The 13477-nt window shown below is 38.9% G+C and overlaps 2 protein-coding genes across 2 annotated transcripts in view; both read left to right on the top strand.

Annotated features, from left to right (window-relative positions):
* Positions 1 to 1192, top strand: part of TMEFF1 (transmembrane protein with EGF like and two follistatin like domains 1) — a 107218-nt gene extending 106026 nt beyond the window's left edge. Inside the window, exon 10 of the mRNA XM_001134837.5 lies at positions 72 to 1192. Within this exon, the coding sequence (XP_001134837.1) occupies positions 72 to 156 (85 nt within the window). The 3' untranslated portion in view covers positions 157 to 1192. The remainder of the gene's footprint in view (positions 1 to 71) is intronic.
* CAVIN4 (caveolae associated protein 4) lies at positions 435 to 13205 on the top strand. Its single transcript, XM_520155.7, has 3 exons — positions 435 to 511; positions 1651 to 2107; positions 9308 to 13205. The coding sequence occupies exons 2-3, from the start codon at positions 1700 to 1702 to the stop codon at positions 9992 to 9994; spliced, it is 1095 nt and encodes a 364-aa protein (XP_520155.1). The 5' UTR covers positions 435 to 511; positions 1651 to 1699; the 3' UTR covers positions 9995 to 13205.
* Positions 13206 to 13477: the final 272 nt, after the last annotated feature.

The raw sequence follows: 13477 nt of genomic DNA, 5'->3' as shown, positions 1-13477 counted from the left end.
AAACATTTGAAATATCCTGAACAAAATTATCAAAACAATATTTTTCTCTCTTTCTTTTTTTAATGCAACAGAAAATGCCCCAAAAACAATAGAGGACGTCGACAGAAGCAAAACCTAGGTCATTTTACTTCAGATACATCATCCAGAATGGTTTAAACTGATGACTTTTATATGTACACTGACCATGTGATGTACATTTATTGTGTCTTTTTTTAAAGAATGGAAATATTTATTTCAGAGGCCTTATTTTTGGACATTTTTAGTGTAGTACTGTTGGCTCGTATTTAGAATATTCAGCTACAACAGTTTTGGACTGTTTAGTAGTCTTTGTTTTATGTTTTTAAATACAGAAATTGCTTTCACAAATTTGTACCACATGGTAATTCTAAGACTTGTTCTTTACCCATGGAATGTAATATTTTTGCAAAGATGGACTACTTCACAAATGGTTATAAAGTCATATCCACTTCTTCCACAATGACCACAGAAAATGACCAAGCATGAACTAAAGGTAAAGATGTTTACAGATTACTTTTCTTACAAAAAAAATCTAGAAGACACTGTGTTTAAATAGATATTTAAATGTTTTTGAGATTTAGTAACTGATTTTTTAGACACTGCCTATCGCATGAACTGTAAAGCTGTGTGTATTAGGTGTAAAATATTTATAAGATATATGGACTGGGGAAATTGATTATTCCTCCCTTTGAAAAAATAGTTCTAATAATTTGAACAAGTATGTTAGTAATGATGGAACAGATCAATGAAAAGTAGATATAGATATTGTGAAAATAGGCTGTTTAACAAACAGATTGGAATAAAGCCTACTCTACCAGTTAAACTACTTTAATACACATTCATTTTTAAAGAAAATATTTGTTTTAACATAAATAAACAAATCGTATCAGTGTTTGTGAATAAAATACAAAAATGATTGTTAATGATTGGTGCTCTTAAAGTGAGCTTAAAATTTATCCAAGACCTATATCCAAATTTGTCCTGTAGTAATAGATTAATATTCATAGATTGTTGGTGTTTAAAGATCTGAAGTGTGAGTAGAATGTATTCAGCTGTTTAACATGTAGTTTAGATATTCGAAACTATGCATGTAGAATTTAAAGAATATGTTAAAAATTATTAATTTTAATATTTTGTTTGGAAAAGCATGTTATAATATAATGTTTTCACTATATGGCCTCTGTTTTGGTGTGTTTATTTACTAAATTTTTTGATATTGGTGTTTCAGTATATTTAATATGTGAAATTAGTAGAAAAAGCAGATTTCGGTTCAGAATTCCCCTTTACTGTTACAAATACTGATTGAAATTATCTAAAGGCAAAAGCTTTACCCAACATTTGGAGTTTGCTTTTTTGATCATTTGGCTTCTAGGTTTAATATTAGTTACATGGTGGCTTCAGTGAACTTTTTAAAAAAGCTTTCCTCTTCTACCCACACAGTCTTATTTGAGTCCCTTAGTCAGTCAGCAAACATGTTTGGAACAGTCCCCGGTGCTTTGCAAGGGTTCAGATTGCAGAACAGTCACATATGGGTATTTGTAGTTATAAATACTTGACCATTCTCCAGGGGTGGGGTTTCCAACTCTTTAAACAACCCTGTTGCCTGTTATCAAGCTGACTTTTTTCTCCAAGTGCCAGAATTGATTGTGGTTAGGACATCTTACGCTGAGAAATAAATAAAATGGAACATAATGGGTCTGCTTCAAATGCTGATAAAATCCACCAGAATCGCCTGTCGAGTGTTACAGAAGATGAAGACCAAGACGCTGCTCTTACCATTGTGACTGTGCTGGACAAAGTAGCCTCCATCGTGGACAGTGTGCAGGCAAGCCAGAAGAGAATAGAAGACAGACACAGGGAAATGGAAAATGCCATAAAATCCGTCCAGATTGACCTGTTGAAGCTTTCACAGTCGCATAGCAATACAGGGCATATCATTAACAAGTTGTTTGAGAAAACCCGAAAAGTTAGTGCTCACATTAAAGATGTGAAAGCCCGGGTGGAGAAGCAACAAATTCATGTTAAAAAAGTTGAAGTCAAGCAAGAGGAAATAATGAAGAAAAACAAATTCCGCGTGGTAATATTCCAGGTAAGCTTGCACTTGTGTTCAGCTTGCTTGTTCTAATCTCTTGCATCTTTTAATTGCCAAAAGTCATATCAGAGGTTTCCAGTGTCACATCTTAACTATTGTATATATTAATACAATGGAGTTCTGTATTAGCAGCAATCTCAGGATAAAACCATTTCTCTGTTAACCAAAGTACTATCTATCATTTCGGTATTTTGAGCTTCTCAACCATTTCATGTAATATGAACTGTGGCTCATAGCTTAGGCTATTTCTTGCCTTTGAAACTTAATATTGGTAAGGCCCTTTCAGCATATTAGCCTTATTAGCATGGTGCCCTCTCATAGACTTTGAAAATGTTAGAACTAGAAGAAGACTCAGAAGCCTCTAGTTTAAAACACTTCTTTGTTCTCTAAAAGAAGAAACTGACAACCAGTAGCAGTGTTTTTTTCTGCTTATATGGAGAGCCTGGAAAGGCCTAAACAGTAGATATAAACTTTTCAGAATGTGATTTGTGTACTGGAATTTTTACATATAGATCACAATGATAGTGATTTTCCAATGAACAATGAGGCAATTATTTTTCTTATTATTATAGTAATACAAATATATGAGTCACATAAGTAGTTTCCTATGTTTGATTACAAAGTCTTTTTACTTAAGTGATTTAATATAATATTTTGTGTGTGGCATTGTGTATTGAGCTAAGTTCCCATATTATTCTGCGCTTGGCACTCATATTTTTGGAAATAGGAACATATTTATGGCAAATGCATAATATCTATGGTATATTTTTAAAACTCTTACAGTTAAAAGGAAAAAAATTGAACATTCCTTCACAGTAGAAAAGTGGGAAACTGTCATTATCAGGCAGTTTACAAAACACAAATAAGAATAAAATTCTACTTTCACCTATTTAAATGTTGGCAGTTATTAAAACCTATACCCAGAGGTTAATTTAAGGATTGGGAAAAAACACTTTCACATTCTGTTGGTAGAAATATTAATTGATAAAACATTTTTGAAAGGCAGATTTGGTAGTATGTATTAAGAAATTTAAAAATTCACAAACTTTTTGGCCCCAAAATTTATGTCAAAGAATTTGTTCTATGCATAAAATCAGGAATGTGTGTAGGAATGTTCACTGATGCATATAAAGTGTTATTTTTTAAAATGACACCTGTATTTTAAAAATGAATACTTATGTACATAGGAAAAAAACTAGAAGAATATAAACTAAATGAAATAGGAACACAGTTGGATTATGTAGAGGATAATTTGTAAAACACTAGGGATGTGGCCCATAACTCCCCGTGGCATTCTTTACACATTAGGCAATTCTCCATAGCCCTCTGTTGACTGATAAGGTTACACTGGGATGGTAGAGTGGTATTTTAGGTCTGTTTTTAAGAGCCTGTAGGTTATTTAGGAAAAGTAATAGGAGAGTGAAGAGTTGCTTATTTCAAAGGTAGATAGGGCAGACTATGCTATTTGAAGTTTTTTATCATTTCCCTTTCCTTTCATGTCCCTGGAAGTCCTTCTATAGGCTTAAAAATTTGGAAAAAAAAAAAAAAGCCTGGGCAATGTGGCAAAACCCTGTCTCTACAAAAATAGAAAAGTTAACTAGGTGTGTCGTCGCGTGCCTGTGTTCCCTGCTACTCAGGAGGCTGAGGTGGGAGGGTCACCTGTGGGGAGGTTGAGGCTACAGTGAGCCATGATTGTGCCACTGCACTCCAGCCTGGGTGATAGTGAGACCCTGTCTTAAGAAAAAAAATTGAAAAATTGAAAAAAAATCAGTCACCTGATTTTCAGAGGCCAGTTCCAGTGTTAGTATATGTAGTGGGAAATGTAGTATCCATTCTTTGATTTGCCTTCTGAAGATGTTCAGAATTGTGGGTATATCTTACCCTCCACTGGCATGGGCGCATGGCCAGGAAACATATTTGGCATTCACAACTGCTCAGAACTTTTGTGCAAAGCAGTGGACTAAGTGCCAATTAAGATTTACAAAAGCAAGAGCAAAGAAGTTTCTGAAAAGTTTCCATTGACTCTGTTGATTGACATAACTCTTCTTTAAACTTTAAGATGTTTCTGTATTCATCTGTTTAGTCCCTGTAACTTACTGCTAATTGTTCCTTTCTTTGATCCCTTGTAGTTATTTAAAGCAACTGAGGGGTGCTAGTTTAGGGCACATCTCTTCTTTGTAAGAAATAATGCCATGAAGATTCTGCATAATTAAGTTGTTCAGAGTAGCAGCAGTTCGTCAAAAAGTAATTGCTATCATTTATAATGGGACAGCTCGTAGAGAAAAGAATAATGGACATAGAACTCTGATTCAAAGATGCATTAGATGTTAGAACGCTGTATACATGGTCACATGGTTATTCTTAGCAGTTAAAATTAGTTATAATTCATCATCATAGTTAAGGTATATAAATGGTTATATTGAGATTGCCCCTTCTACTAAAATTAACTTGAAACCAAGCAATTCAGCCATAGTAAAAATTACCTGCTATTTCTTATACATTTATTATTTCTCTTCGAACATACTATATCTTCACTAATAAGCCTCAGACTTTTGTATATTCAAAATTTCCCTAGCTATATTACTTTGAGAGCTTGTTTGGAAGTTCTAGCAGAGGAGTGCAGCTGCTTGTATACCCTTGACCAAAGACTGGTCCTCCTCTATCGTGGATGGTCATCCTCTTCGACCAAGCGTGCGGCTTCAAGAGGGACGCACATGGAGCGGTGAGGGAGGAAGGGGACACCCACTTAGCCCAGCCAGATCAGCTGAATCAACCCTGGCAATCAGTGGGTTAACAGATGTTGCAGCCAATCGCCCTCACATCCCATAGCTATATTAGTTTGATGTTCAATCCAGCCCACAGTACTCTGAAGCACAGTATTCATTCTGTTACAAAAATGGTCTTTTTACCTGGAGTTTTATATTAAAAGATACAATTATATTTGGAAGTCAACTATAATTCAACATCTACAATCTTCAGTTATTATAACAGTCTATTCACCATTAGCTCATGATATCGCTGTCTCATTGGAGTTGCAACTAATAGGTCTACGTTAACAAGTACTTTTTTCTGACTCTACTCCTGTTTTGTTTTACTTTAAAGCCTGATTTTATATTATTTGTTGTGTACTTAAAGGAGGGTATGTGATTCCTGGGCTAAGCTATATCTGATTTCTTCACAGCAAGATTGTGTTTTTTCCCCTACCTAACAGTAATTAACTTTTGGCTCTTTCGTTTTCTAATTATACCTTCTCAGGCCATGCCAACCCACATTGTGTTGCTGAAGCTACTCCCTGCAGCAGGTGTCAGGAAAGGAGAGGAATAATTTCACTGCTTCAAACTGATTCATCAGAGAGCTATGAGACGCCCACCCCTGCCTTTTTTAGCTCCTAGACTCTCTAATCCTATAGCCAAAGAATTTAATTTTAAATAAGTATCCAAAGAAATAAGGTTCCAGGGATATCTTCTTGACTATCAGGCTGATAGGTTTTGGAATATGCATAAATGTGTTTTGTATATATTTATATATTTTTTGATTGAATAGATTTAATCTGGATCTCACGTGGGGGCACAGTTTCTTTTAGAAATTTTAACTCGTTGTTCAGTTAAAAATCTCATGATTTTTCAACTTTTGTCTATTTAGTTTGAGAAATGCTCCCTATTCAGTTGGGTTCCTCTAGCTGCTGTGGTTGGGCTGGCTCTCAAGGTTTCCAGTGTGTGTCATGTCCCAAATCCAATTCTCATCCTTATTCTTTTGACACATTTGACACGATTGGACCTCTTTCTCTCTCTCTCTCTCTCTCTCTCTTTTAAAGAGACAGGGTCTTGGTCTGTTGCCCAGGCTAGAGTTCTACGGTGCAATCATAGCTCACTGCAGCCTCCAACTGCTGGGGGCAAGCCATCTTCCTTCTTCAGCCTTCCAAGTAGTAGGGACTACAGGTGCGCATCACCTTGCCTGGCTACACTTTAAAATTTTCGTGGAGGTCTCACTTTGTTGCCTGGGCTGGTCTTGGCCTCAAGTGATCCTCCTACCTCAGTCTCCCAAAATGTTGGGATTATAGGCATGAGCCACCGCACCCAGCCCCTCCCTTTCTCCTTGAAACTTCTTTCCTCTTGATTTCTGGGGTTACTCCTCTCTTTGGGAGTTCCCCCTGCCTCACTGGCTGATATCTGTCCTTTTTTTTTCTTTTCTCATTTCTTCCTTCTACCAGTCCAAAATCCATGCTCTGTAACACCCATATTCAAAAATTCTTTAAAATATTTTTTAATAACATATTTGACAGCAAGACCTAACTTGACCTGAAATTATTCAGTGGAAAAACCTGACCTAAAATAGTAGGAGGCTATTTCTAGCTTTTATCCCAACTTAGTGTGAATATTCATATTTTTTTTTTGCCACAGAAATGTTTCTTCCAAGATCTTGCTGGGAATGTTATGTAATAAATCATATTATTTCCAAAGTCTGAAATATTCTGAATTCTGAAACACACCTTGGTGCCAAGGAGTTCTGAGTAAAACAGAGCATAGACCCATTCACTCAGTTTCTTGGTGATCTCTTTCATCTGGTCTCATGACTTTAATTCCATCTTTACATCAATGACTCCTAAATTTGGGTGTCTAGCCCAGCCCTCTCTTCTGAATTCCAGACTCATCTACTCAGCTGCCTGCTCAGTGCCTCTGCCTGCATGGCTAGTGGGTGTCTCCAAGACAGCGTGTTCAGATCCCATCCTTCCCCTCCAGTCTCTTCCTCCTGCTGTCTCCCCCATCTCAATTAATGGCAGATCTATCTTTCATCTGCTCAGGCCCTGTACTTGAGGATCGTTCTTGACACTCTGGCACTCCACATCCAAATCTAGCGTCAAATCTTGTTGGCTCCTACCTTCAAAGCAGCTCCGAATCAGACTGCTTCTCACCCCCACCCTGTCAGCACCCTTACCCAGTGCTCCCTTGCCTCAGTGTTCTCCACCTGTTCTCCCTGCTTCTTTTCTTGCCCCTACACCCTGTTTTCAACAGAGTGATGCTTTTATAATGTGGGTCAAATCCTGGCACTACTCTCCTGCAAGCCATTTATTCATTCATTCATTCATTCATTCATTTTTTTAGACAGAGTCTTGCTCTGTTGCCCAGGCTGAAGGGCAGTGGCACAGTCTCAGCTCACTGCAACCTCCACCTCCCGGGTTCAAGTGATTCTCTTGCCTCAGCCTCCCGAGTAGATGGGATTACAGGCATGTCCCACCACACCTGGCTAATTTTTGTATTTTTAGTAGAGACTATTTTGCCATGTTGGCCAGGCTGGTCTCGAACCTCTGACCTCAGGTGATCCCCCTGCCTCGGCCTTCCAGAGTGTTGGGATTACAGGTGTGAGCCACTGCACCCGGCTTCCTGCAAGGCTTTTAGAAGGCTTCCTCTTATGCTCAGACCTCACCATTGGATACAGAGCATTGCATGACCTGGACCACCTGCTATCTCTCTTACCCTCTTGCCTCCCCTTCTTGCCCTTTCATCACTCTGCTGTCACCACACAGCCCTCCCCACTGTTTCTCTGTTCTTCCCAGATCTATATGCAGCCTTCAGGTCTAGGCTTAGATGTCACCGAATGAATGAGGCCTTTCTGACCACTGTAGTTCAAACAGCACCTTCTTTGTCGCTGCATATTCCCCTTCCCTGCTTTAGTTCTCACCTTAGTGTATATCTTGCCATCTAACATGCTATATAGATTTTAATTGTTTGTCCCTCTCCGAGAATATAAGCTCTTTCACTCTTTTGTCTTCAAAGAAGCTTCACAGTTTCTAGAACCAGAAAATTTACTGGTTTGTGGTGTTGCTTAATAACTTTGTTGAAGGAAGGTATACACCTGTTTGATCCAATAATCATTTATTGAGTATGCCTACTATGTGCAAGACACTGATAGATGCTGGGCATAAAACATAAATAAGACACATGATCTCTGCTTTCAAGGAATCTGGAGAAGACCTCTGGGAGACACATATTTTTGAGTAAAGCTTCAATTCAAACTGTGCTAAATGTTATAAACAGAGGTATGTATGTGTAAATTTGAGATAGAGTTAGCCACTTGAGGAAGTTGGGGACACTTGAATTGATTATTGAAGAAAGATTTCATTTACAAAGCCAAAAAGAGGTGAAAGGGGACCTAAGACGTCAGAAACTTCTGGGTATGGTAGCATGTGCCTGTAGTCCCAGCTACTTGGGAGACTGAAGCAGGGGGATTCCTTGAGTCTTGGAGTTCGAGTCCAGCCTGAGTAATATAGTGAGACCCCGTCTTTATGAAAAGAAGAAGATACCAGAAATCACATATACGTAGGCGTAGAGGGATGAAAACATCTTGTGCTTGAGGAATTGAGAGTGATTGTATGTTTCTGGGCTGGAAGAGTGGGAAAGTAGGTTTAGCTAAAGCTGAGGAGCCTTCTAATCATACTGAAGAATTTGAACTCTTCGTTGAGTATTGGTGAGCTCTCCAAAGTTTAAAGCAGAGAAAAGATGTGATCAAAGCTATGCTTTAGTAATATTCTCAGAAAATACTTAGTTGATGTTCTGGAGGTAGAAGGATCAGTGAGGAGGCATTGCGCAAGTTCAGGAGTGAGACGACAAGGGCCAGAATCAAGACATTGGTAGAGGGAATGAAGAAGGAGGAGGGAACAGACAAGTTGTTAGGCAGTATTATCAACAAAGCTTGGTGGCTGGTTGGATATGGAATGAGAAGGAGAGGAAATATTTTGGATTATGATTCAGGAGTTTCTATCTTATGTGGCACCTGGATAGGTGTTAGTGCTGAGAGGTACAGGGAAAGAAGTAGAAATGGAGAGGATGGTGGATGGGCCTTGATTTTGAGACTTGCTAAGTTCAAGATGACTGTGTAACCTCAAACTGTGGAGCAGTCTGCCCATCATTCACGCATGTGTCTTCATCTTAGGAGAGAAGGAAAGTGAAGATAAAATACATGTGAGTTTACTTACAATTGGATCTGAAAAATGGAGTGGTTAAGGTTGCCCAGGGTAAGCCTGGGAGATGAAGAAGAGGAAAGGGCCAAGGTAAGAGAAACCCTAAGAAATGGTAACATTTAAGGAGCGGGCAGAGGATAAACAGCCCATGGAGATTTACAAGGCATGGCCGGAAGGTAAAAGAGCTGCTCTATAGTGCAAAGGAAGCACTAATATGCTTTGTTTTTTCTCTCCTTCAGGAGAAGTTTCGGTGTCCGACATCCCTGTCTGTTGTTAAAGACAGAAACCTAACTGAGAACCAAGAAGAGGATGATGATGATGTCTTTGATCCCCCAGTAGATCTGTCTTCGGATGAAGAATATTATATTGAAGAAAGCAGATCTGCCAGGCTTAGGAAGTCAGGCAAGGAGCGCATTGATAATATCAAGAAGGCATTTTCCAAAGAAAACATGCAGAAGACACGGCAGAATCTTGACAAGAAAGTGAACAGAATTAGAACTAGAATAGTGACCCCGGAGAGGAGAGAGAGGCTAAGGCAGTCAGGAGAGAGGCTGAGACAGTCAGGGGAGAGGCTGAGACAGTCAGGGGAGAGGTTTAAAAAATCTATTTCTAATGCAGCTCCCTCAAAGGAAGCTTTTAAGATGCGCAGCCTCAGGAAAGGTAAGGACCGAACAGTGGCTGAAGGTGAGGAATGTGCCAGGGAGATGGGCGTGGACATCATTGCCAGGAGCGAGTCTCTGGGCCCCATCAGTGAGCTCTACTCTGATGAGCTCAGTGAACCAGAACACGAGGCAGCCAGGTCGGTGTATCCTCCCCATGAAGGAAGGGAAATCCCCACCCCCGAGCCTTTAAAAGTTACTTTTAAATCTCAGGTGAAAGTAGAGGATGATGAATCTCTTTTGTTAGATTTAAAGCACTCATCGTAAAGAGGAATTAAGTATATCCTAAATATGAATCTCCTAATCATGCAGTTTTAGTTTGAATAGTGTAGTCATCTACATTTCTGTGCCATGTAGGAAAACATAAATGTATGTTTTTTTCTTATATTTAAAATCTTGAAGATAATATAAATATTATTGTCACTCTTTCTCACGGCAGCTGTGGATTTTTTAGTTCCTTTCTCTTGTCCACCAGAAAAATAGTTTCCTAGGTTGGGCCAGTTACGTGTTTGGTAAGGGCAACTTTGCGGCCATCATTTGCAAGAGAACTCTAAATATTGGTTAGGATTAATATTGTGGCCAGCCTCAAAGGGGAATAACTCGTGTGGGTTATATCGTCCAGATGTTCAGATCAACAGATGTGTTAGTAAATTAGCAGTCACACCCCTTTTTTGATGCTTTCACATTAAAAAATTGAAGTTTTGGACTTGAGCATTTGGCTCTAGTATCATAGCTTTACTTATAAGAAAACCCTGGGCAAGTCATCTGCTTATTCTCATCAGTAAAAATGGAGAGGGTTGGCCTCTGCTGCCCGCCTCAGAGGACTGTTGTGATGATCAAAGGAAATGGTACACATTCTGGGGGAACAAGAAGCACACCCAGAGAAAACAAGCCTCACCAGTTCCTCCAAAACAGAATTGAAAGAGTTACACCTTCTGAAAAAGCCCTCAGCACCAATCAATAAGGTCCTAGGTTGGAGAGAAACTAAAGCTGGTCTTCAGAAGCCTTTTCACAGAATCAAGAGTGAAAAATAAGTAAATGTTTGGGTGACCACTTTTTCATCAGACTAACTAAATCTTGGGTTTTAGTTGGGTCTCAAAATGTTCCCCGGCCAGACCCTGTCTAATTTCCTTTTGATTAAGATCTTTGGTGGACTATAGCACTACATTTGTTTAGGCAGTATGAGGCATAAAATTGTGACTATGTTTCTAAAGTCGGCCCTGATGCATTGGGTTTGGAAATGACCACAAATATTCCTGTTTTCCTGAGTGTACCCTTCAGGGTCCAGCTGTCCAAAACAGTGTTGATAGGAGTTCATCATAGCTGCTTTGGGAGGAAGCCAGATTCCCCTTATCTTTTAGCTTTAGATCGTGGAATCCAGGAAGTAGAACAATGTCTATTGTTGCTAAAGAAAGAAAGAAATGGGCCGGGTGTGGTGGCTCATGGGGAGTAATCCCAGCACTTTGCGAGGCCGAAGTGGGTGAATCACCTGAGGTCAGAAGTTCACAACCAGCCTGACCAACATGGCGAAACCCTGACTCTACTGAAAATACAAAAATTAGCTGGGCGTGGTGGCATGCACCTGTCCCAGCTACTCAGGAGGCTGAGACAGGAGAATTGCTTGAACCCAGGAGGCGGAGGTTGCAGTGAGCTGAGATTGTGCCACTGCACTCAAGCCTGGGTGACAGAGCAATACTCTGTCTCAAAAAAAAAGAAAAAAAGAAAAGAAAGAAATGGTAGTACTGATTCTGTACTTGAAGGATGTTTAATGTAGCATGGTGTTGTAATATAGAAGAAATGAAGAAATTGTTGAATTTGAAGAGTTGGGACAACGATCAGCTATCCCACTTTTTTTCTCACTTTCAGATCAGTTTTTGGATAATCATATGGTAGTTAAAATAATAAGTGTACACATATACACACAGGCATACATAAATCGGCTTTAAAATATTTGACTCAGTTACTCAGATGTTTGGGTTTGGGAGTCTGATTCAGCATCATTTCCTCTTCACCCTGCATGAATACATAAAATCATATATCGTTTATATTGTTACCTTTTTATATTGAAAACTAAAGTGTATACAACATTGGATAACACTTTCGAATGAATAATTTTAAAATGTTTTTATGACATTTTGGAAAGATCTTGGGTGCCTAATCACATATTTTCTTAAGAACCATAATAAATTTGAATTTAAGAAAACGTTATTACATTTGATGTTAGTGTCCTATAAATATTTTTACTAATAATGCAAACAGTGAATGTAAAGAAGTTACAAGCTTTTTCTTTTTTCTAGCCCTATGCAGAATAAATATCAGTTGGCCTGAAATATTTTTCTGCAAACATTACTGTCATGGAATTTTTGTAAAGTCAGTTTGCTTACTGATTCATATATGACCAGACTTGACATTTTATGGAACATTTCACATATAGCTGTATTTGAATTTTGATGAGGAAGGAGTTATAACCTGGTCAGCTCTTCATCATGGTAGACTTTGTGCAACCCCAAAACACTAAACAGTTTCATGTCCCTGGAGGTTTATTGTAAACTTGTACTGCTTTCTTGGTACTAGGATTTTCCCTCCATGTTGCTCTGTTTCTCTACATTTCTTCCCATATTTGGGACATTCCAAATGCTACCATTCATAATTTATTATTCCTTTAACTTAATTTTCTTGGTATAAAAATAATGGGCTGCAAAGTCACACGTCCCATTTGACATAAGGAATATTCTAGTCAGTGTTCCTATTTTTAAAGTTTCAGATAACAGGGACAAATTATTTTACCTATTCATGTGTATTTTAGAAATTATACATACCAGATTTTAAACAGTGTATTCAAATAAAACCATTGGCAAGATTCCTTGCTCTAAGACAGAACAGTGTAGCATCTATAGACACCAGAGGGCATGGAGCCACTCAGGCTCTTCTGCAGAGTAGACAGGATAGAGTAGTGGGGTGCAAGTCTGTCTCCAGCACGCGATGATCCAGGTCTTTCCTCTGAGTGGGTGATAGCCTGATTGTAGCTTACAGATTAGAGAAGCAGGGCAAACAACAAAGTACATGAAAATTCAAGGCCGGGTGTGGTAGTGCATGCCTGTAATCCCAGCACTATGGGAGGCCAAGTCGGGCGGATCACTTAAGTTCAAAACCAGCCTGGCCAACATGGTGAAACCCTGTCTCTACTAAAAATACAAAAATTAGCTGGGCGTGGTGATGTGCATCTGTAATCCCAGCTACTTGGGAGGCTGAGGCAGGAGAATCACTTGAACCCGAGAGGTGGAGGTCGCAGCGAGCCGAGGTCACGCCACTGCACTTCAGCCTGGGCAACAGAGCAAGACTCCTTCTCAAAAAAGAAAAGTACATTCAGCTTGCTGAAAGTGTACTTGTGGTGTGTGCGTGTGTGTGTGTGTGTGTGTGTGTGAATTCCCCGAAGCCTCCATAAATTAAAAATACAAATCGAGATAAAAATACAAAACATTTTGATTTCATTCTTTGCCTTCTATGCACATTAAAGGGTTTGGTTTAGACCAAGACCTGCAGTTCATTGTGATTCTATCAGCCAAAAAGCATGAGTCATGTTATGTAAAATATTCCACAGAACCATTGTTAACTGTGCAGTTCCATTACATGAAATCATTGGGCTCATTTTTCTTCTGAGACATGTTTACTATAGCTTCTTTTATTGAACCCTGCTAAGAAAATTATAGATCATGATTCCCAAATCGGCGGAATGACCATTATGGTCTC

Source organism: Pan troglodytes, chromosome 11, assembly GCF_028858775.2.
Source record: "Pan troglodytes isolate AG18354 chromosome 11, NHGRI_mPanTro3-v2.0_pri, whole genome shotgun sequence".
NCBI lineage: Eukaryota > Metazoa > Chordata > Mammalia > Primates > Hominidae > Pan > Pan troglodytes.
This window is presented reverse-complemented; position numbering and strand designations above follow the sequence as displayed.